The 25,830-nt window shown below is 38.9% G+C and overlaps 1 protein-coding gene across 2 annotated transcripts in view; it reads right to left on the reverse strand.

The window, feature by feature from the left end:
• glsb (glutaminase b) overlaps nt 1-25,830 on the reverse strand; it is a 32,959-nt gene that overhangs the window by 4,263 nt on the left and 2,866 nt on the right. Inside the window, exons 2-15 of one of the 2 annotated variants that reach the window (XM_029458440.1) lie at nt 22,077-22,173; nt 21,806-21,927; nt 21,039-21,168; nt 19,827-19,906; nt 18,940-19,103; nt 16,559-16,617; nt 12,288-12,320; nt 11,450-11,508; nt 9,351-9,417; nt 9,047-9,097; nt 8,775-8,951; nt 7,042-7,173; nt 5,853-5,945; nt 3,092-4,996 (exon numbers count right to left, since the gene is read on the reverse strand). In XM_029458440.1, coding sequence (XP_029314300.1) covers nt 4,841-4,996; nt 5,853-5,945; nt 7,042-7,173; nt 8,775-8,951; nt 9,047-9,097; nt 9,351-9,417; nt 11,450-11,508; nt 12,288-12,320; nt 16,559-16,617; nt 18,940-19,103; nt 19,827-19,906; nt 21,039-21,168; nt 21,806-21,927; nt 22,077-22,173 — 1,420 coding nt within the window. In that variant the 3' untranslated portion in view covers nt 3,092-4,840. Of the gene's footprint in view, nt 1-3,091; nt 4,997-5,852; nt 5,946-7,041; nt 7,174-8,774; nt 8,952-9,046; nt 9,098-9,350; nt 9,418-11,449; nt 11,509-12,287; nt 12,321-16,558; nt 16,618-18,939; nt 19,104-19,826; nt 19,907-21,038; nt 21,169-21,805; nt 21,928-22,076; nt 22,174-25,830 lie in introns of those variants that run through there. The other variant, XM_029458439.1, reaches the window with a different exon arrangement.

A 25,830-nucleotide genomic window follows, 5' to 3' on the forward strand; every position in this document is an offset into this window, starting at 1 on the left:
GTTGAGTATTTGTATTATAGATTTTTATGACCAAATAAACAGTTTGTCAAACTTTTAAATAAAATTCTAAAAAGTAAAAGAGTAGTAACAGTGCTTTGTGCACCAAGAGGACAAACAGGTTTACACTTCACCCCTCCCTGAGTGAAGCGCAACGCTTTATAACAGTTAGCTAATATTTCAGCTCATGTAGCAAAAGTTCACCAAATACAATTCTCAAACGCCGAGCGGAAACTAAAAGGTCAAAGTAGCTGAAACACTAATAATATCTCAGACATGTACGAGACAGAAGGGACCGGAGGACAACACTAAGCACTAACACACTTGTTTTGAGCATCATTTATTTTCTTACTAAATTGATATTTTATAATTACTGGTTTAGAACTATAAAGTATTATAATTCCCATAGTTGTAATATTATTATAAACTGTTAGAGTAACTTATAATGGGATTATAAATGACCAGGTGCTCATTGTTGCTTTAAGTAACTAGAAAACATTTCATTAAATCTATGAAGAACGCATAAAAAAATAGAGAAATACATTTTTACTTTAAGAAAGCAATGAGCACAGAAAATAAAGAAAAATAATAATAATAATAATAATAATAATAATAATAATAATAACCCTTTCCTTTCTTTTTCCATGACCACTATGAGTGGCCTAAGTCAGCAATATTAAAATCCTTAGAGAAAGAAAGGTGGTGGAACAGACCGACTTTTATGTAATCAAGAATGCGCATGTTTCTATGGGACACACAGCTGACTCTGGAGCAGTGACGCACAACAAGTATGTTTAGTATATGCAGTATATTTAAGTATGCACAAGTATCCTTTTATAACATTTGTGTCCAACTACTGACGGCGACTGTGGTTGTTGTTAAAGAACAGAAAAGAGTTGATATATAACAAAGCTTTATTATTAGATTTTATACAAGGGACACCAAGTCTAAAAAACACCACGTTCCTGGTCATGTCTGCAAGTCCATCACAGCCAAAGAAAAGAAAGCATTTGCTCAGACTAGTGAAGGAAGACACGTTCATGTCTTAGTGCTGTCGCCTCCTCCGAGCAGAAAGGACAGTTCATGAAGTTTATGGAGACTTTTACACAATTACAACCATGTGGACAGAGAAAAGAAATCAAAACATAGAAAAGATTGACAGTCATGAGCTTGGAACTGTATGGCTGTACGGTGTGTTTGGGGACATTTTTTACAACCCCATATAACAACTTTCCAAACATTTTCATTTTTAATGTTTCAGGAATTAGTCTTTGGCAATAAGATCTGCTTGTAAAACTGTGTATACATAAATATGTAATATCTGACCAAAACATTAAAAGAACCTTACAATTCCAAGGTCATCAAATTGCAATGATAGTTTATAAATGGTATGTGCAATTTCCATGTCACAAGTAAAAATATCCAGGCAACTAATCAACATAAATAAAGACATGTGGAAGGTAATCAAATGAATTTAAAACAGTGATTACATGGTATTAACACATTTATCAAATCATACAAAATATGCAAGAGGGAGAATGAGAAAAAAAAGAGGAAACATTACATTACATGACATGAACCATAACAATCTGATGGAAATACTGGTAACTGCATTCAAAAGCCCTTCTGTCATGAGAGGGGTTAAACTTTAAGAAATAAATTCAGCTGACCCTCATGCAAAGCAGCATCAGGCTCGTTTGTCATTCTGATTCAAAGCAAGACTCAGATCATCAGCTCAGATTGGTTGCAGGAATGTTAAAGCAGTCAGTGCGGGTCTGTCTCGTCGTGTAGACACTTGCGTTTTAAAATTGTGTGCCAATGACCCTGTACTGTAACAGCAAAGAACATAAAGGCTCGCTCAATTGTTTACTAACGGATTCCTTGCACTTACATACCAGAGAGGTAACCCACACAGCTGACAATCCCAAACAAAGAAAAAAGATAGTTGAAACAACTAAAACAAAAGCTACTCTTGGACCCGATCTCAAACACTGGAGCCAGAATTTACCTCCATGACTCTTTATGGAAAAATAACTAAAACCAAAATAAAGCAGGCTTTATCATCATGAAGATTACATCATCACTTCTGCAAACCCACTACTTGTGCAGCATATGACTACGTATATGGTATTTGTACATTGAAAGTTATAACCCTTAATCCACCTGTGGTTACTGGTGGTAACGTTAAGAACGTCTTAGAGTTTGACGTCTTCACCTTTGCCAAGGAGCTTAGGTTTCCGTTTCGGTTTGTTGGTTCGTTTGTCTGATCGTCAACAGGATTAAGGATTTTTTATGAAACTTTGTGGAAGGAATGCAGCACGGGCAGAAGAATCCAAATTTGGAGTGGATACGAATCAAAGGGCACACACATTATTTTTCACTTTTTGAAACCACCTTGGCGGAGGTCTACAGTCTCCCGAGTGCCCTTATACTTAAATCCATTTAGAATTTGTTGTGACTACTCTTATACCGACACATACGTTGCCTGGGACCGGCTGCACCAGATATGTCATTATGTGGCATATACATGTGCACATAAATTACATGCAATGTGCACATGTGCCAGCTCTTTTTAATTTCACCCAGCACATGCATGTAACATTTCCTGAGAATCTCTGGTGCCTGCGATGTGTACACAATTTTAAAAATCCAGTGCCGGAATGGCGGACTCTGCCACTGACAACGCAAACCTTTAAGGATTATAACTTTTTCTTTTTTTTTTAAACAGTAGAACTATCCAACTCATTTCAATCCACTGCAAAACGTTTAGCAGAAAGCGACACGATCCATGGATGAGATTGTTTTTAAGTAACAGACCCAACTCGACTACTAGAAAACAGTTTCTACACTGACATCAGTAAAGAAAAAGGAAATGTTGGTCTGAGGCTTTTTGAATACATTGTACCTCCAAACATTAATGAGCAGAACAAAAACACAGAACTCCATGACAGAACAACAAGACAATGACTTCAGACACACCATGACAAAGTAATAACACGGTATCATTGGCTCCAGCAGCTATGACTTTAAGCTCAAGTCAAACACCACTTGTACAGTCTTAATGAGTGAATAACAAACAGATTAAACCCCCCCCCCCACTCGTCACAGAAGAGCGACATCTGAGGCAGCTGCTGATGTGACATTCATGTGCACGTATCTCTATTTCCTGGAGGAGTCAATATTATAAATACGGAACGTCTGAAGTGTATTTTCAACACACGTTCTGGTCTGTTGTTGAGGATCATCTCTGGTGTACAGATGCACACCAGAAAGCTATATACACTTTCCACCATGTACATTGAGAAGATAATGTACAAGCTTACTAGTAGAGTTTGAGAACTTCACAAAACAATACTCAGTTGTGTGTGTCTGTGTGTCTGTGTGTGTGTTTGCATACTAACACTGAAAACACACTTTTAGAGTACAGGGATAAAAACTCAATTTGATAACATCAAATTATTGCAGTTCCAAGTTTTTACCCCTCTGAAGGCGTATTGTACAAAAATGAGGAAGATGGGAATGACTAAATTCACCTTCCTCTGCTGCTGCTGCTCTTTTCACCTTATAGCTTCAAACCATTCATCAATCATTGCTTTGTTTTAAATCTGCAATGCTCTGTTTCTGCAGAAAGCAGCCTAATTTCTAGACGCATCTTGTTTCAACAGTGGAAACACACAGTGTGGTCACCTGCTCACAGGAGGTCAGAGTATTGAACACACTCCACCCCTCTGCCGACGTCACACCGAGTATACTAATGAACTTTGACAAACTGGCAGCCAGCCACACACACACACACACACACCTTCTAAAAGCAACAGCAGCTCAGAATGATGCAGCCAGCGAGCACTGTAAGGTAAACAAAGATAATCAAGTTAAGCGAGTCACCGAGAGGAAATCAGATCGTCGTTTCAGTCATGTCACAAAACCTCTTTTCCATTCCCTCATTATTAACAGCCCCAACTGTTTTCCAGGCACAAATATTGACAGTCTAAAGTCAAGTTGAAGTCCTTTTTCCCTGCAGTTTCTCTGCTTGTATTAAAAAAAATGTTTTAAATAAATGGTATGAGGGAGGCACAAATGATGCTATATTTCAAAGTCATTGTTTACTATAAAAAGTAATTACAAATGCGCAGTAAATATCTCCTGCCACCCTTTTTGCATATAAAGTGACTCAAATGGGGGGGTTCCAACTAATCTCATTTCACAAATATCTGCATTTATTTTACTTCAGACATCGGTGGTCAAGTATAATGTCTTTCAGAACTTAACCACCTACAGAAAGATGGTACAGCTGCTCGTTAAGCATGTTAAGATTGGAAAAGCAAAAATACCTGCATTATTAAAATCCCTTCAGAATTCCCAGCTCACTTAAAAAATAAAATAAAGACATCATGTTAGCTATAACACTGCTGCACTCCAGCCCAAGTATTCACAGCTAACTTACGTTAACAATATTCTCCTTTGACCCAAAACCTTGGTTGTTTAAAATAAAACCTGAATTTCAAATCAACCCTTAGTCTACATTTTGGAAGAGGATTCTGTGAAAAACACACACACACATGGCAATAAAGGGGGGGGATATGAGCACAACCTGGACACTGTACACCAGATCTTACACTCACACACACTAAGGCAACACGCAGGCGGAGTAACTCGTCACAAATACAAACTAAAGGAGCTTTCCACACAGTAACCATAAGTAGTAATAAATAATCCTCTACATCATTTATGTATAAATATTCGAGGGTGAAGAAAGGTGGAGGTATTGTTGTGAGGAGTGGGAGAGCGTCTATGTGGGGGGGGGGGGGGGGGGGGGTGGTGTGGGGACAGGCGGGTCTCCTTTTTATTTTTTTATTTCACTCGGCACATTGTCCATCCTATAGACTACAGTGGTGGAGCTGTCCTGGTGCGACTCAGTGGGGGACACCTTTTTCCAGAGAGGGGCTTTCAGAGCGAGCTCCTGCTGGAGGCTCTCGTAATCCATGGGTCCAAAGACGAACTGCGGTTTCAATTGACACGAATTACAAATTAGTCTCACTCCTTCTCTGCGTGCGAGTGTAAGTGGCATGTAAGTCTGCCGAAACTTCTTTCAATTCTGGCGATCCATTTTATAACTCTGATCGACAGTTTTCTCTCCTGTGTTTAGGACTTTAGGAGCAGGTGATCATCCTTCGAAGCTACTTCTGTGAAACAGGTGGGAAAAGTTTTGGCAGGTTTTGATATTGGTGCATTTATAACCTCTTGTGGCTGAAATACCACAACACTATTCCACCCGTTTCACAGATTTTTAAGGAATTGAGATAGTTTTCCTGGTTAAATCTCTTCCTGTTCATAAGTCATAAACACAGGACAGAAAACTGTTTTAAATCAGACCTAGAGTTAAGGGTAAGGAGTTTCAGCACTTTGCTTTAAGAATGTCAGGTTCCAAGCATTTGTCAATTTTAGTTGATGAAGCAAAGGTCTGGAGGTATAAATTGCCTGATTTGGCAACCTGAACAATATCCAGGGACCAAACTAGAAAAGAAATGCTCAGTGTGAAAACACCTGCAGCGATGTATTTAAAGAGAGATAGCACAGTTTAAGATGGAGGAAGAAAAGGGACTAGAGTTATCCTGTTTTGCCCTTAATCTAAAACATGTGTTTTTTTTCCGCTTAATGTGTACCATATGTACAGATATGGGATTCACCGTGTAGACCAACAGCAACAAAACAGCCACTAGAAGCTGTTAAATCTGAACTACAGGGTCAGCCGCATTCTTGAAGAAAAGCTGCTCTGGTCAGTGCGTTTGATGAGGGAAATGTTGCCGCTTTGGATGCTTTGTTCCTCACAACAAGATGTTGCTTTGTGTCCTTACCCGCTGGTCCCCTCCTTCTCTGCGAGGGTCGTGCTTCTTGGCAAAGTGCTTCAGGTTGTCGTAGTTGTGGAAGTTAAAGAGCTCCACAAGGTCCTGGAATGAAAAAGGCAGATGGACACATCAGAAGGGGTGAATACAGTGATTTACACTGTAAATGTGTCATGTCATTCTGATGACTGGACGTTAAAGGCCAATGATTCCAGTTAGTAAATACATTTAAAAAACATGAGCTGGAATCTAATTACATTACAGAGGTTTACTGAGATCTGTGTCTGGCCTCTAGGTGATCATTGAACAGCATCATTTACTTATTAAACGGGTTAAAAGGAGTTTAACTACTACCTCAAGGACACTGTTGGACCATTTACACATTTTTTTCATGACGTATTTTGTGTTTGACAGTTTGTTCACAAACAATTATTTCCTTGAATATAAAAAAAGTATCAAAATACAAAAAATAGTAAAGCTGAAGGAAACTAAAGTTTATCATCGTCTGAAGGACATGAATTAAACCAGAAATATCTAAACAACAACAACAACAACAACCTTTAAGCAGGTCTATATTTTTAAGAAATGATGATGTGTGATTGATAACACACACCACTTTATTAGGTACACCTGTATAATCAGATATAACTGTTCTGCTTTTATAATGCTTATTATTTAACACTTGATAATAAACATCATTAATAAATTCATAGTTCATTAAACTTCAGTCAATAGTTATTTCACTGTTTACCAATGAAATGATCATTAAGTTTGACTAATTATTAGTAATTATGATAATTATTGTTTTGTTTTTTTAACAGTTTAACACATTATAACTTTTTATATACTATTTTAAGTATATTTTTAATTACCATTTCATTGTTTGTTTACAGTAAAATAAACATTAACTTAAGCGGAATTAACTATCAAAAATCATCATCGTCAATATTCTTCAAGTATTGTACATCGAGAAGGCAGATATATTTCTTAGCTCTAGTTTAACACTGATATGAGTGTGTATGTGTATTTATTATGAATTAAGGCACTTGACTGCACTAAGTGACCGACGAACACTTTTTTGGCAGCACTGGTATGTAAATAAAAACAACACTAAGAACTGCTGGTGCAGTTATTTCTTGAGTATGTATTCTTAGTACGGGCCACGCAGTGATCTGCTCTTCTGTTGCTGGACATTACATACCGTGCAGAACTGTATTCCTCTGACTGAGTTGCCTAGCTTGTCCAGTGGAGGTGACCAGCACATAATACCCATCACGTTGGGTACAACCAGCAGGATCCCCCCCGCTACTCCAGACTTGGCCGGCAGACCAACCTACAACAAGGAGAGGAGTTACATAACAGAAGATCAGCTGTGTGTATCTGCCGTAGCAACGACACCATGATGAAAATGGATCAAAGAACAAGTGAACACGGCTTCAATAATTCCTCAGCAAGAGAAATCTATCCACTGTCTGACGTAGAATTAGAAACAACCTTTTTGATCTGGGAATTATTTCCATTGTTCTTTCAATGAGCATGTGTTTGTTATTCAGGAAGTGTTTCAGAAGAGGTCAGTATTTCTACTAGTCCTATCTTCCAACAGTTAAGAAGTGAACTCATTAAATCAAAACAGAATATGCTAAAACAAAGAAAGAAGGGCTGATCAATAAAGAGTAGATTTTCCCTTTGGTGCTGTCAAAACTAACTGCTTTAAACAATGATGAGAAATCAAAATATATTTTCACACATTGCTCCTTCTTGGTTTTGCCACCAGGAGCCGTTGTTAAAATGTGCCAGTCTATCAGCCGAGACAGACCATGTGATACAACAGCTATGCTGAGGCGTAGCTTAAACCAAGCATACATGCCTGTAGACTTTATCAGTTTTAGAATGTGGATACATCTTTCACCAGTATTTCAAATAGTTTCAGTATTGGTCAAAGATGCAGACTTAGTAGATGTACCAAATGACACTCTGAGCCACCCTGTTCAGCCCAGAGGCCGACCATGTTATGGGCGCCTCGTGGGTAATCCTCAGTGGAATCTCTGCTTTGGCCGCTGTGTTCATTTGAATTGTACATTGTATAATCTCGAAATGACAATAAAGTTTTTTGATTGATTGATTGTGCCCATTACTTTGGACTGAGGTCATCCAAGCTGCAAATGTCAACTGCAAATAGTAACCATCTAGGATATATAATCCTAAAGTCCTACTGTACTACTACTGTATAGCTTCATTTCAAACTAATGGTTTACTCAATTAGATTGTGCCATTCAAATTCAAGGAATGTCTTTGTCTAAGTACATAGTTTCAAATGGAAATCAGTGCCGTAACGGATGCCTCGTCCCACCCGAAGGGTGTAACGCATGCATATAGAGCGGGGTCAATTTCCAGTTTTTCCGGTCTGATCTGGTGAGTAAACGGTTTGATTTTATGCTAACCCACTGAGCAACATTTATCTATAAGACACATTCTGGCAAAGCCTACATCAAAGCAACCTGTGCCGAAGGCGTAACGGTGTATAGCATTACCAATTGAGCCAGTAACAGTGTCTGACAGTCAATATGAAAGAGGTCAGATTTCAGTAGAGGTGGGAGGATGTGCACGTTATGTTTGTTTACTAGAAAGTTCATGTGTTATTTGGGGTGAGGACATGGCAGTCTCAGACAACTAAAACTGTACCAATATGGCAATATTTTTGGTTTTCAAACGAGGCGAGCCAAATAACATAACATTCAGTATATTGTCCTGTCCGGCTTATTATAAACCACTTTGAACATTTTTAGAGCATAAAAACACAAAGAATAATGCATAAAGAGTCTCTCAGGCCAATTAGTGGTGCAATTACAAAATAACTTCACAGGTTTCATCCTTTACCACTATAAACGTTACACATGTCCTCTACTATACTTGTGGGCCGTGCCCTTTACTTACATGGAAAGCAAACTGTCCTGAGAAGTCGTACATGCCGCAGGAGTGCATCAGACTCAAGGTGTTCCTCACCGCCTCGGGGCTCAACACACGCTCACCCGTGATTGGGCAGATGCCGCCGTTAGCCAGGGTGGCTGCCATGACACTGGCGCTCTCACAAGTCACCTCAATGGAACACAGCTGGAGGTTCAGACAAAAAGCACAATTTGCATCATTTCTCCAACACAATTTTCTTCCACTCTGCAAGAAAGAAAATAAATCACTGCTACACTCACTTGAAAGTAGAAGTCCAGGACAGATGTCATGTCTGTCCCCTCTGGGAAACACTGCGGGGAAACAAATAGATTTTAAAACAAAGACAAGATAAGTAGGTCTAACAAAAGATTATTCCAAATAGGCACATGTAAACTAAAAAGACAATTATAGTCAATTGAGAAATATAAAAATGGCAGTAACTTACTCCTCCTTTTACTTTTATCCCTACAGTTACTGCTTTTCAGATTTGTAGGGTGGAAAAACATCAAGCGTGACAGCAATAAACAAAGTCAGCAATGCCTTATGACTCATCTCAGCACAAACCTTTTTCTCTTTCAGGTAGTAGCCGATGGCAAAGTTCCTGTCTCCTGACTCACGCTCCGACTGGAATCTGACACAAAGAGATTAGAGCTCTCCCATTACACAGAGGAAGGAAATATTTGCACTGTGTGTGTGTGTGTGTGTGTGTGTGTGTGTGTGTGTGCGTGTGCGTGTGCGTGTGAATTCCACCACCCTTCCCCTCATGTGTACAGTACAAACAGAGCTCTCATGCGACAAAACTGCAGCACGAGTCCCATCGATTGCTCTTTTTCCGGTCACATTGTTCCAAATAGGCACATACATAACATAACATATAGCATATATAACATATAGCATCATAAATCATGGCCATGCAAGTGACCTTCACAACACGGACGCTCAGCCCTAAATAACACCTCTGATCACCTCTGATCACCTAATAAAGTCACAACAAATAACTCCTGCTGTATGAGTAATAAGGTCCAAAGTTTATTTTGAGACAGGTTGACAATGCTGTTGATATGCGTGGCCTTTTGTTTTCGTGCTGCCACAGATTCAGGTTCCAGATCTGGTTTTTAAACCATCACTGAGCCAATTGGGCTTTAGAGCATGTTATATAAGAACTGGTTAACGACACCCGCTGGGATGTGACCGATGGTGTTGTGGTTAGAGGTTCAACATGCTTCAAAGTTTGAACCTATACAGCAGGGGTCGGGAACCTTTTTGGCTGGGAGAGCCATAAAAGCCAAATATTTTTTTATGTATTTCCTTGAGAGCCATATATGTAATAAATGAATGAATAATTGAATGCAACTTTATGCGTGCATTTTTTACGTATAACACGTCTCCGAGTACTAATAGAGGTATCAGTGTTTCATTGAACAGGTGCTCTTTTATTAAATAAACTAAATGCTTACGTTATTTATCTCATTTATGAGCACGTTTCTGTGTTTACTGCACGGGTGTCAAACTCAAGGCCACAATTATATCCAGCCCGCGAGAAAATATCATATGTCTGTCATAAGTGGCCCGACGGTTTTGGTAATTAAATCAATGCATGGCACAACCACGGGGAAAGACATATTTGAGGAAGTATCTAAATGTGTGAATGAAATGAAACTGCCCCGGGACAAACTGATGGGACTGACGACGGATGGAGAGTCTGCGATGTGATGAAAAGAGCAGATAAGTGGAGAGGATGCGGGAGAAGATGCAGCTGATGGTGTATCACCGCATCATACACCAGGAAGCGCTGTGTTGTAAAGCTCTGGAGATGGAACATGTAATGAGCACCGTAACACAGACAGGAAACTTTATAAGAGACCATTTAAGTCTTTTCCTGAGGAGATACATTCTGAACATGGCGGTGCGATGGCTCAGTCGAGGGAAAGTGCTGAATAGATTTTTTGAGTTGCTGCCAGTTTTTGGAAAGCAAAGGGAAACACAGCACAGATCTCTGGGACGATGTGAGCTGGACTGTTTGTGCGACATAACGAAGCATCTCACTGTTAAACCTGCAGCTTCAGGGCCGTGTGATCACAGACATGTATGATGCAGTGAGAGCGTTCCAAGCCGAGCTGCCTGTGGGAGACTCGGATGCAGAAGGAAACTTTGGTCACTACGTGTTTCCAAACACTGACAAACATCTCCCCCGCTGTGTTCCCGACAGCATTCTGCTGATCAACTGAGCGACTTTAACGACTTTGCAGCTCAGAAATTTAAATTGAACTGCTCAGCAATCCGTCTGCAGTTGACTTAAAGTGCGAAAAGATATGGAACATATTTATCCCATACGTTTATCCTGTTCAATAAATGTGGACCGTGTTTGGCCCTCGACGTAGTCCCAGTTTTTAATGTTGGCCCTCTGTGTGATTGAGTTTGACCCCCCCGGTCTACTGCTTGCTTTGTGCAGTTTTACACACACACACACACACACACACACACACACACAGCTAAATGTTTTACTTTAAAATGACACAGTATAATTATTTATTACTTGATCATTAATTAATCATGTTAAAAATGTCAGCGAGCCATATTGCGTTATCGAAAGAGCCATAGGTTCCCGACCCCTGCTATAGAGTGTAGCATGTTTCCCTGGTGAGTGAGAGAAGAGAACTTACGTGGCATTGCTGAAACCCACATACTCGTTTCCCGCCATATCTTTCAGAAAGTTCATGACCTGGAGGGAAAGCACAGTGACAAAATAATCAACAGGGGTTCACAGTATCGGGTTAAATTCTACCATTGGTTGATGGCCTGTCCATCATAGAAATTGTAAACAGTATGTACTATACACCAAGCGTCACAGCATACACATTTAGCAGGAAATGAGACACAGGTAAACATAAATATATTGTGACTTTAGAGTTTTGCTGCCAATTAAACTGTACCAACAGAGAATTTATTCTCTTTCTTTTTTTAATACCCAGAAGAGAAATACTTTTATTTTCACTTTTACTTCCTGGAGCTGTCTCACCACAATCTTTAAACTTTCATTTACTGATTTTATTGGCTGTTTGGCAGCAGTGGAGATATATTGTGAACACAAAACTGACATATCATCATCTTTAAACTTGTTAACAATGATTGCTTATTGACACATCCAGCAGTTACAGAGCAACATAAGCATTTGGAGTCGTGTTTCTGGCCACCTGATGAATATTAGCGTAGTATGTATTCTCTTTTAGCTCCGTTTTTGGTCTCTACCAACTGCTGAGAGAAATATCTGGCTCTTTAGCTGCTAAATGCTCCACTATGTTCACCAGCTTGTCTTTATGTCTATATGCCGTTTGGTGCGGAGCAGGTTGTGTTCAGTAGGTTTTTAGAGCTTTTTTGCTGGAACAGAAAGCAATAGTATGACTAAAAACATAGTCTCTAGCACACTTCACAAAGTACATGAAAGTTAACTTAATTCTTTTGACTTTAATGTTTGACCCAGGTCTGACTTCTAATACTTACATAATCAAATCTTTCTGCATTGCTTACACCTTGCTGAGGAGAGAACAAAAGAATCAGCAGTTAGTACAGTTCATTCACCAAGGGACGCTGCAGAGGACAAGCACAACATCATAACAGATTATAGTAAAATGATAATGCTGACTAATTAAAATTACAGAATTAGAAAAGACGTGAATACACTTTTATTACAAACTAAATGTAAACAAATGTAATAAAAATAAAATCAAAATCACATGAGCTTTGCTTAGAATTAGTAGATATAAAATATTAATAAAATTGGCTTACAAAGAGGGAAGTTTTTCAAGTTAAAATGGAGATTTATTTTACATGTGCATTACCAGAGCTTAGTCAGTAAAAAAAACAAAAACAAAAAACATGTCTTTCCATTACATCTCACTTCTAAATTAGGGAGTCAATATTATTTCAAAAGCTAAAGCAGCCCAGACTGTGTGTATGTTACTACATAAAGTATATGAAGGTATGCAGGCAAGTTTGTATTATGGGTTACCATAATGCAGGTGTATGCGTTTGCGGATGTGCATCTACTGTAGGTCAACATGTGTCATGTGCAAAGAGCCTGTCAGCCAAAACAGAGAGGAGGGAACAAAGGGAGGAATAGTTTCCTCTGAGAATAAAATTCACAGCTTGTAGCTCAGTGAACATTTATCAAGCTCATTGATGCTGCCTATTGCACCAAAGAAAACACAGCAAAAGAAAAATGGACATGCATGCACACTTTAAGTTCTGAAGCATCAGTTACAAATATAAAAAATACTGAACTATTTATGATTTGGATGGTGTGAAAAGACTTTTAGCTTTACATTTAAAAAAGGCGAATGCTTCATGTGTGACTGACAGTACATTTTTTTTTAATTCTACACTTTACTGTGCAGAAGAAAAAGTAAGTGACACTGATGGAGGTGTTAAAGAATCACTAAATGGGGATTATACAGAGCTGATTGGAGGAGAAAGAGAGAAGGGGGGGGGGGGGGGGGGGGGTCAGGGGATTGGGTGGAGATAGATATGGAAAAGGAAGAAAAAATTACCAACGTCATTTGACCTGCAGCAGCAGTCATTATTTCCCACAGTTCCTAAGTCTGGAAAATATGCAACATACAAAAACAGCAACAACATGTAGCCTTCAAGCACCATGTAACAACAGTTTGGCATTCTGCCACGGCAACCATCCAACACATTTCCCACCGATGTTTAAGCTAACTGGGCAGCCTGACCTACGGCTTGACATTTGTGCTTCAGTATAGAAAAACAAAAACACATTGAGACAATGGTGACAATGGTGAGTGGATGGACACAGACACACATGATCAGAACATGGGAGATGTCTTTAAATCATTTCTGCGATGAGTCTTATGAAGTTTAGTAGACAGTTCAACAGGTTTGATCTGTGATGACGAGTCACCTGCACATATATCTATCAAAACACTACAATATGTACACCCTGCATCATAAATCAATAAGAAAGCGCAGGGAACTTGAATACTGCAGGCACAGGAGTACAGATACTGTAAGACTCCTGAGTATTAGGGAGCAGCTCACGGGACTGTGTGGTATTTAAAAGAACAGAATTAGTAGATTTCCTGAAATAGATTTAAAAACACAGCACTTCTGCTTCATCTTTGACAGCACCTGTTGCGTCTTGTACACTATGTTAAAACTATAAAAATAAAATCACAGAGAGAAGTGACAGTTGGCTTCTAAACATCACTGGATATAGATCAGATCTAACGGCTGCTAAGACAGACCAGAGGTTTGTGTTTTGTACAAATGTGGGCCTAAAGTTTGGAATCAAGGTCCAATGTTTCCTCAAGCTGCCTTACTAGGCAATTATAGTACAGTATTTACACTACAGGAAGTAATAATTCTCCTTAGTGTCCCAATAACTGAGGTAGAAAACAATTTGGATCGTCTCAGTGCCTGCATAGATGTTAATGCTTTTTGACACGATGCAGTTGTTTTGTCAAACATATTTTTCATGAAAAATGATCTCGTCTATCTCGTCTATCAATGACTCATTAGTCTTTTGCCCCACAAGCATAAATGTTGCTGAGCAGTACTACAGAAAGGTCATTTGTAGTTTAAAAATTAACTTTATGGAACCAACTTGGTAAACATGCCCTTGTAAAATGACTTACTGTGACAATTATATTGTCATCTTTATTTTTAATACACAATAAAAAGTACAACCATCATCGACTCCAGTTAGAGTGACTTATGTTAGAATATGAGGTAAACTATACTTAAGTTAAATAGGGTTATATTTGTAAGGTGATAATGCACAACAAGCACAGGTGAATTTTAAAAAAGGGAATGCTGATTTGAACAACATGTGGACACTGAAAACACACAGGTCCCAGACCCTGAGACTTGTAAGAGGGAGTACAAGATCCAAAATCAAATCAAAATCAAACAGGCCACATGCGTCAGCATGCTTCGTCACACAAACGGGATCATTTTAAGTTCCCCATCTAAAATTGCTTCCTCTCAAGTAAAAAATAAAACAAAAAACTAATTATCACATCTCCAAGCTTTGGTAGCACATTGTTTCTCACAACATCAATAAGAATGCAACAAGAATGATTCATATTATATATTTAAAGTCTAGGTGCTTGGGACAAAGTCATCTCCAGCAAAAGCTTCATTCAAATACCCCTCCTTGACTCCTTGACGTTGAGAATTTTGTAGCAATTAACAGAAATGTGTAAAAGATCCATAATTCAATGAAGTAATAGTCTTGCAGCTGTAAAAATCTATGTATAGACAGCTCTTGTGTGCTGCTAGCACTAATTGTGTTAAGACAGCCTGGTAGGGTTAAAGAATTAAAAGTCAAACCTGAGAATGATCATTAACAGTAAGGACCTTAAAATATAACTCTGCAGCTCGTATGACGGGCCATTAATTTCTGAACTCACTGTTACTCATCTGTTTCACACTGAAAAGAAATGTTAACAGCGTGTGAGAAGATGGAGGAGCTGTGGCAGGTGAAGTATTTTCTGACTTCCTATCTCTCCTCATGAGCAGACTGGGGCTGGTTTGCGTGCACTTCATTTGACTAGCTCTCCGTCCAGGTTATTTTCAGCAGGGACGATAACAGTGTGTGTGCCTGGTGCTTGCTAAATGCCTTCAGGAAGGATTAACAAAATACTTAATCACCACAACAAGACGCATGGCAGTGGACTAAGGTAGTGACCTAGAAATTATTCCAGCGGAGTCAAGAGTCATAAATATCTGAACACATTGGGAAGGCTATAGTCTAATGAGTGAAGGCCCAAACGCATCGAAAGGGTCTGACGTGTCGACGCGCCTATCCCGACCCGGTTTCAATTTCGAGCGTCAAATGAGGACCAAAGTCGTTTTTTTCTCTACAGGGGCAGTACCTGTTTGGAGAGGACTGAAGGGAATCAAAAGCTAGGATGTTTTCCTCAGAGGATGAATGATAATAATAATAATAATATCACTGGTTAAAATGACAAATGTTGCCAGCGGTAGTGTTGCCGTAATGTAAATCCTGTTTGAAACTTGATGGCAGATGAAAATAAAACTTCGTGTTCTCTGCAGGACGTGTCTGTACTCAGCCAAAGATTGTTTACTAGGCAAGTGAAGCGTCACTCAGTACGTCCACTCACAGTTGTACAGTGGTATTACAGTTTTTGTAGTCCCAGCAATTCCAACAGTGATAGATCTTCGATCTATTGCGTGACGTCAATTGCACATTATCTAGCTAAACTTTAATTCATGTCATATGAATAATTTAAAAGATAGGTGTTGAGGGGTAACCTGTAATATACAGAAATGTTTCCTAAAAAGTGACCTTTTCCTAAAATACTGCCGATTCTGGAGTGTTTTGAATCTGATGCCTGCGGTGTGCAAATGGAGCATTAATTGACGCGCGTCAAATGAGGCACATCAGTTATCGCTTTCAGTGCGTTTAGGCCCTTAAGTAAGAACACTAAAAACTAAAAACATTGTCTGATAAGTGTAGACAGGGTGGTAAACCATCTTAATAAATACTGCATTATTCTGAGTCTTCTTGAGCGGCTCTTATTGTGTTCAAATAAATGTAGGTTAATCAGACCATTGTTAAACAGTCAATCTTATACCAATATTTATGGTAACCTTCATTTTATTTACTTGATAAAGCAGCTCACTGATACCCACTATACACAGAATTGTATTGCTAAGGTTTCAGTGGAAATGACACAGACTGCACATAAAACACACATGAAAGAGGGGAAAAGTGTTACTGCTTTTACCTTTATCAGTGAAGTACAAACAATAGCGCCAGCATTCACCATGGGGTTGTGGGGCTTATCTGCAAAACAATAAGAGCTCAGTTAGCTGTCGGAGAACAAAGTTCAAACAGTGACAATCAAATACACGTAGAGCACACATTGACTCAAGATACTACAGATAAATAAATATCTACTTAAATAAACTACATACAAAATAGCTGCAGAATGTATTTATTCTAGTATTGTTTTGAAAAGTTATAGTGGCACATTACCAAGTTTTTATGATAGATAGATATAAATGATGGTTGTAGTTTGAAAAATCGGCCCAGATTTGTAATTATGCCTTTTTATTGTGCATTAAAAATAAAGATGACAATAGAATTGTCACAGTAAGTCATTTTACAAGGGCATGTTTACCAAGTGGCAAAAGACTAATGAGTCATTGAAAGACGTAGATAGACAAGATCATTTTATAAACATTTATTATTGTTATTATTATTATTATTATATGAAAATAATAAAGTATGTAACAATATGTGCATTGTACTACAATATATATTTAATTATTGAAATGTGTAAAATATGTATACAATAAATAACCACCGTCTTAATAATAATAATAATAATAATAATAATAATAATAATAATAATAATAATAAGATCTATGACTTAAGAGTGTTCAAATGCACGATTAAAAGGAATATGAATATTGCATTTTATTACAGATCCCATTATTGTAATGGGCTCTATGAGCTTTGTAGCACGCACAAAACTGACTCAGAAAATGTGCCTACAATACAAATCCTGGTGTGAACAATGCTTTTCAATTAATTAAAACATTACTTATTTCACTTCTTATAGCCATGCAGAAGTAACATGTTTTAACGATGTGAGGAAGTGGATAGTTGTTACTAAGCAGCACGGCGTCAAACGTAATCAACTACTGTTGGACTGTAGTCGTTTATTTTTATCTAAAGAAAGAATAAAGTTTTTAATGTAAAATATTAGGATATAGTGAGTCTTGCACTCCTGTTAATCATTTGTCAGCTGGTGACATCCTGTAACTTCTGACATATTCCCCTCTAGGTGAGTTGGTTTAGTGGTCGTCTACCATTTCCATAAGGTGCTCTTCCTCTTTAGTCCTAGAAATGCTGGGCAAATTCAACAACAACATGAGAGGAAGTCTTCCTCCCTCAGATCTCTTAAGAATTCAAGTGCAGCACCTCAATTTTCTCACTGGCGCGTGATCCCCTTACACAACACCGCAACCATGGGACTGTCCTGGCAGAAGAGAGGCTATATTCCCACAACTATACGACGACAACATGGCTGAAGTTTAAGTACCAGCCTAGAGAATGAGGAATTTCCTCACAACTTTAGCCATAAAGTATCCAAATACTCATGGAGCATAATTCATGTGTTGGGTAGCCACTCACAAGCTCAGTTCAAGCAAATCATGATTATTTTCAACAAAAACTTTCCACAAAATCCTCTAAATGGCAGCAACTGCCCTCACACTTTCTCTGCAGCTTGTTAAAGATAGACAAAAGGTAGCATTGTTGAGTAACTATCTGGGTAGGGAATGATAGACTGCCTCTCCTAATGTGTCCTTGGGGTCATGGAAGAATGCAGCAAACTATCAAATATAGCAAACATTCCCCTTTTATAAACTATCAATGTTTTTCTAAGATGTAATTCCTCGATCGGTTAGTTTGAAACCCTAACCCAATTGTGTAAACACAGAATAACTAACCAATAGAGGCAGCAGTAGACCAACTCCTGTGTTCTGCAAGGTAAAATTAATGTTTTTGTCAATGGAGTCTGGCGGCTTTGAAGACAGCAAAGATAACAGCTTCAGTTCCCTTCAGAAAGCGTTGTCTGACAGCAAAGTAAAGCAGGGAAAATATTCTAAATATAGTGTACACTTAAACTGATATTGATTTGTTTAGGTGTCTAACATACAGTATGTGTTGCTGCTGACCTGTCCACAGCAGTACAGTACTTAGCTTCCTGCTGGTACTCCTGTCTGCTTCTCCAAACTGCATCTACTGTAGTAACACACTGACTGTGGATAAGTACCTCATACAATCTCACTTCAACTATCCCTTTAACTCAGTGGGTGATATTGTGGGTTGTCACTAGTAGTTTGCACACAGGAAATGTAATTATAGTGTAATTCAATCCCATTTTCTGCTCAATGAAATAATTAAATACTAACACTGTTATTTTGCAAAAAAAGAAAACAACTTCCTAAACAAAACCCTCCATAAGACACTATTATCAAACTTGCAACAGGTCTCCACTGCAACATTTTGAGGAGGAACAGTAGCGTGTATGGGCCGATAAAGCTCACAGACACAGTAAACCGAAGGAAGGAGAAAAATAAATGCCTAAAGGCTCACCATCGTCATTAAGGAAGAGTTTATTAAAGCGCAGGCCACTGGGCTCCTTCCCAATGAAACTGTGCACATACTCCGTGCTGTGGTCGTGAACAGCGACGGCGTACTTTAGAGGCTTGACACAGGACTGCAGACAGAAGGGGACCTTGGTGTCTCCTACGGTGTGTCTAAAAAAGACAAACACAAGTTATTTGAGCAGACAAAGCAGCTGAAATGTCAGTGATTAGAAACACATTCAGAATGAGAAACACACAATCAAAAAGGAAAATGCTTATTAAGAAGATACCATTTCGTAGAATGCGAGTGTTTAGGGAAAACCATAACCTTCAATAACAGCGTTGCAGCATGATAACACAATCTGTTTAGTACCATGTTATCTTTATGACTTCCTCGCTTATACAAACATAACAAAAATACACATGGAATCTTACAACTGCCGATCAAAACACCTGCTTACATTATTATACTACCCTTTGGTAGATCTCCTTGTACTAGTTGTGTTTTTACTGGGAAATACACACAACACCCGTATATTACAATGCAATGTCCTGCAACAAATCAAACCATAAAGTTGAATCATTGCTTATCAGTGTTTATTACTCAAGAAAGATTTTATTTTACAGTTAGAAACTGATACTCATATTAACCATTCACCCTGTGTATTAGAAACTGCAGTTAAATAAATCAGAACTGGCTTGTTAGCATTCCTCACTGAAACCCCTGGAGGCCGTTTGGTAATTACCTAACCTAAAGGAATCTGAACTCTGAGGAATGCACACAGCACAGAGCTGCTATTATAATGTTAACTGAGAAACAAAATACACACATTAAAAAACAAAACATCACAGTATCCCTTTAATACTTGGTCTTGCTCTCGACTCATGTCTCACCTCTGTCCGTCAACTGTGCACAGGGAGACAGCCCACAGGTCAGGGCTGAATTTGGCAAGCTGAGGAATGTAGTCTGCAACCTGAAAGAGAGGTAAGGCAGCTGAAAGAGTGTCGACACAGCAGCAGAAGCTCACCTTACACCGCTGACTTCTCCTGAGGCTCAGGCTTCAATGGAAAGCTAACAACTGACAGGTCACTCCTTATATGTTGACCAGAGAAATCCATCCTCAGATACTAATATTAAAAAAGGAGTAGTAGCAGTTGGTTTATTTTGTGCCTTTTATGTCCTTCCACTAACACGGCAAGTAATTTCCCACTTTCAACAAAACCCCAGAGATGCATTTCTTTGCTTCACTACTTCCAGAATATAAGGTCTCTCTGTTATGGCTATTGAACGCACAATAGGCGTTGTCATTCACCTGTATTTATGTTGATTTTGTCAACTTCGTGTTCATGAAAGAGCGGTATCTTAGTGCAGAAACTCAGAAATGACTGGTCATCAAGTAGCATTTATGAGCCATGATCAAAACACGATTTTACGAGCATTCTGTTATCCAACAACAGATACAAAAAATGAAAACAGCAGATGTCGTTCTCATTGGCTGTGATGCAGTTTGGTCATCACAGTGTGAATGATGCCTTGAGGGTGAAAATATCAGCCAGTTTACAAAGGTTGTAGGCTCAGTTTAGTTATTTTTCAATAGATACATTTTCATGGCAGACATTTCAAAGCAGCAAAAGACCGGAGTAAATAACTAAATTAACTTTTGCGACTGCCATGTCTCCAAGTATGGATTCAACAGAGGCTTTTCTGCTGAGAGCTACAAGTTTCACTGTGGGAGGTTCATATAATCTGGGAATCATCATCATAATTTTGCTGCTCTCCGTTTTTAAATGCCTGAACATTTTTGTAGCTAGCATCTAAAATTATTTGACACAACAAGCAGAAACCTGCTGCCAAAGACAGCCCTGTGTGAAAGTAGTAGCTAGCTCTCCACTGCTGGGAACACAACGGTTATCCTTTTAACATGATCTGAGTTGGATTTTTCCTTCAGGTGTAAAATGGCAGTGAGTTAATACAGTGGTTTTCATTCAGATCAGAGTGCTGCTGGATGTGTAATCAAGGACTTGATGTACAACTCTGATACCAGCCTGATATTAATGAATCTGTATGATGACGCTCTGGAAGAAGTCATGGATCTAAGGACACACCTGTCCTCCAGAGAGACCTTTGGCACTCTCATACAGCTCATCAATATGGGAGGTGAAGGACTGGAAGTCTGGGATGACGAACTTCTTGCGGAAGGCCTGAGTGAGCAGGACAATGTTGCTCTGGACACACCTGATGAACAAAAACCACAAATAGCATGCTAAAACACTGTGACTGCATGCAATTGAAGGAAAAAGTTTGTCAACCAAGTTTGCAAACCTTTAAGTGTGACAAACTTAATGGATGTGATTAAAAGTGGCTGATGAAGAGTCTTCATCATAACATATCGATCAGCTGCTTTTTATTCCATATAGTGATGAATGATCACCATATCAACCACAGACGGTAGGAAACCATGGTCATAGTGTCGGTCACACTATCCAAAGGTTTCAGGGACTTGTTGATGCTCACATTTAAGGTTACGTAAACAAACTTCTCCTTAAGCCTTAATGTGTTACTCGTAGAACAATCATTTTTCAGATTTGCGCCACAAAACACACTAGAAGAAGTGAAAGTAAATACTGAGAGCTTAACATCCTGTAAACACATATCTATTGACTCCTACTGGTATTTTGAAGAAAGGAAGGAAGTTGGGAGTTCCCCACCGAAAAAATATGGTCATCACAAAGTATAACATGCTTTTGTGGCCTAAAAGAGTAAAAGGTTCTTGGGAAACATGACAAAAGGGCCACAATGGTAGGTGTACAGGATGGAGGCAAAAACACAAGACACGACATGCCACGCCACGCCACGCCACGCCACGCCTTACTTCTTGAAAAGGTGCCTGTCCAGCGTTACGCCATCTGATGAGTTCCTTAGAGTTTCTTTGAGGGTGTCCATGCATTCCTTCAGTCTGGGATCTCCAGATCGAAGCCCAGTGGCTTTAAGTGCCTAAAATAAAGAGGATTTATAAACACCTCTGAATAGAAACTATGTACAGGAAACAATCAAAAGTGCAGTGACAGCTTGATGTTAATCTACTTCTCAATGTTGTGACATTAGCACCAACCATCACGCTGAACTAAATTTGAAGGACTTACTGTGAGAAATTTATGGGCAGGAATCGTCTCTTGACCTTCTGCAACTGTGTAGAAGAGCAAGTCCTCCAAACTGGGGAGAATACCTGCATTTCTTCTCCTATGTTGGTGGTAGATAGACACAAACACACATGTATAAGACACAGCACTTCAAATAACGTGAAAGTACTCAAAAAACATCAATAGTGTTGGGGTCAACTCCGGAGATAAATACATGGGATAAGCTGCAAAGTAGTAGGAAAAACATACACATTTGTTGTAAATGTAAGTAAACACAGCACCACTGCAGTGAAGGCATGGTTGATACGCAACTGCCCTTTAGCACGAGCCACAATAAAGCCTGTTCCCACATGGCTTGCCAGTTCAAACACAGAGCTTATCTGTGGCTGTTGATATACAGTCTTATCACATTAGTGAGGGATTCGAGCTACACATACTGGGAATATGTTTGTGGAACACAGTGATCAAAGAAGCCTCATTGTGCAGCACAACATTACTAAATATTTTCTATTGCGAGTGCTCCCTGATATGCAACATTATGTTTTATAGTTGGAAAGCAGGAGATAACGACGGAGCCGAAGCTGGACTGGCACAAATATGGTGTTAATTATTATTGAGGGCCTGATCCTGAGGAGTTGTTATATTGATTATAGTAAATACTAAGTCCCAAACTGATTAACTTCATTCAAAACAGGAGGTTGCGCTTCAACAATGGGATTCTTAGTGGAGTGCTAAACTCAAAATCCAATGAGCATTTTCCCCCCCCAAAAATTGAAACGGTAGCATATCTCACATTTCCATGTCAAGGAGGACAAAGTACTCATATTTCGCTTGTTTATTTGGCTCACATCACAATAGAATTAAATATGAGATGTCTGAGATGAGTTACCTTTTCACATAAATTATATCTTCCTCTGTAATACAGCTGTACATTGTGCAATGTACAAAACAGGCCCACATTAAAACTGTCAGCAGGATACAGTATGCATGGTGGGTAAAGCTTCTTTACTGGTTACCAATCATACTCTCCATGGGGAGAGGATGTCAGTGCAGATCCGTTGAGGCAGGAATGTTTGAACAGGATTACAGAATGCATGCTCAGCTCCAGCTAAAGGCAGTTTTCAACTAACAGCTACACTTTAGAGGTGTGTCCACCTGCAAAATGTCACAGAAAAGGAGGCACAGCAGCCTCTCCTTCACACAAAGCACCCTGTTCACTGGACACGCACCATCAGTGAGGGTATAACTAATTGAAACAATTGTCTTATATACACATTATTACTTGGTGCTGCATCTCTAATATTTTGATTACAAAAACATAATGCCCTACTACGCGTCAACTGACACGGTCTGAAACGGCGCTAGAGCAGACCTAAATTCCAGGAATTCTCCTTTCTTTAGCCCTGCCCAGCCCTCTGTGGCTCTTGGATTAATAAAGCAAACATTGTGGCCTGTTCACACGCTGGTCATGACTCAGCAGCATGGTCTGCAGTGTTGGCTAACTCAGCTCAGTACATTTAACATATTTATTTTACCATTATATGCATTCAGCTGGGGTCGACTAAAAGATTAGGTCAAATATTGAGTAAAACTAAATCATAACATCAAATTTGAGTGTAAAAATATCATAACACATTTCTGAACATGATGTAATATTATCACATTGAATTCACTGTAAACTTATTATATGTCAATTTTACATACATAAAGTTAACTCCAATTTCACTGGAATTTTATGTGAATATATTAAGACTCTCAAACTTAATACTACATACAATACAAAAAAGTAATACAACCGTCACTCTTTTATTCCAATTGTAGATTATTATTAACATAATAGTAATATGTTTAATTAGCCCAATTCTATTTTTGCAATGTTTGTATTTAAAACTTATTTTTCAATAAGGATAAAAACAAAAAAAAACTACAGAATCGGTATTATCAAGTATTCGTATCAATAATCTCGATAACTAGCAGTAACGCTTTAATGACACTTCAGAGTGATTCCATATGGTCTACTGTCACACTTCAACATCCCGTTTCTAAAGATCATGCATCGCAATAAAGAAGTCATAATGCTCTTCATTACTATTAAATGGAAGTTAACGGCACAGATTGGATACTTCTAATCAAACACTGAAAGTGTATCTGTGCTGCACGTTGGACACAACAGCATTTGAATTCCAGGATTCTGTCTGCTCCTCCTCCTTGCCATAATTTCTTCTCCTTTTAGCACGTCCTCCGTTCTCCAGAGTAAACACTCCACATACAGCCAAGGTAACGTCGTCTGAACATGTCTAAAATGCTGTCTGTCAGGCATGCCTAATTCAAAGGGAGTGTCATTGACCTGACATCTGTCACTACAATAGCCCTTCCACACAACAGTTAACAGCTGCAGCTCATAGACACAAGGCAAACTAGTGTGCAAGGATGATTCACCTGACAGTGACATGTTTACGAACAAGTTGAATTAAGGATAGAATGATCGATGAATGCATAAACCATGATTTAGACATGGTCGTGCGTCCACACTTTAAATGTTTTTGCCTTTGAAAGTTGGACTGAGAACCACAAACACACTGTTGCAGTGTAAGAGTGTTTGTGTGTTGCGTGAAAGGGCCAAGTGGCAGCACTTTGTGCAGTGACTGTAGAAAACATGAGGGCAAATAAGGAAGTATTTGGGCGAATAAAGGGGTACTGTGGCTCTGGAGAAGCTTTTTTTTGACAGTGTCAGTGTTGTCATCACAGTTTCTCAGCTCGAGCTTGGATAAAGACTGGCTAACAGCTTACTGCAACAAGATGGGGCACAAATCAACATCACATAATCTTGTGGATGGTTTGTTTAATATTCTCAGTTGTCACCAGCCAACATGAACTAAACAAAATGACCAAACAAGCCATAGGCTGTTTGAACTGCGCAAATAAATTGGGTGTGAATACAGCCTAAAAACACTCAGTTTCTCTACATTGGTACATTTAAAAATCTCTTAACAGGCAGATGGCTCAGATAATTTGCCTCTGGATGACTGCTCATTGGTGTAAGCAGGACACAGAGTTTCTTGGATACAAGGTAAAGAAATTGAATGCTCATTTCGATAAATGTTTAATTTAGAATCAAAATTCATTCAGTGCATTTGTGAATGTCAGTGGTCCAGCCATCTTAACATGCTTGATTACATCAAATCATGCAGGTCCTCTGCAGCTCTTTTAGCTAGCGTTTTAGTAAAATATAATGTTTTGGGAGACAGAACCAATAATAATAATAATAATAATAAATACAATAGGTGCTTTGGAGGCCCAAGCAATGCTAAGATTACCATACATCAAAAGATGTGAAAGGGAGACAGCATGGACTCATTGTTCAAAATGCAGAGACAAGGCTGCAACAATCTGGCCATAACATTCAAATATCTGGCCGGAGAGGATATTCTTAGCAGGGACTTAACAAAGCAGCGTGTTAGAGCTTAGCACCAAGTGTGTCTTTCACTTTCCGTTTCTGTCATTTGTATCACTACAGTCATTTGTGATATCTTTTAATCCTATCCACCTCCACACCCACTTAAGCTGTAACTGATCCCATAAATAACTCAGGGTAGATGGCTGTGAGCCAAGGATGCGCGAGTTCAATACCAGGGCTGTCACCGGTGTGGCCCTGAGCAAGGCACTTAACCCTGAGTTGCTCCAGAGAGACTGTCCCTGTAGTTAGTTCACTGTAAGTCTCTCTGGATAAGAGCGTCTGCTATATGACCTGTAATAA

Source organism: Cottoperca gobio, chromosome 21 (assembly GCF_900634415.1).
Source record: "Cottoperca gobio chromosome 21, fCotGob3.1, whole genome shotgun sequence".
Taxonomy (NCBI): domain Eukaryota; kingdom Metazoa; phylum Chordata; class Actinopteri; order Perciformes; family Bovichtidae; genus Cottoperca; species Cottoperca gobio.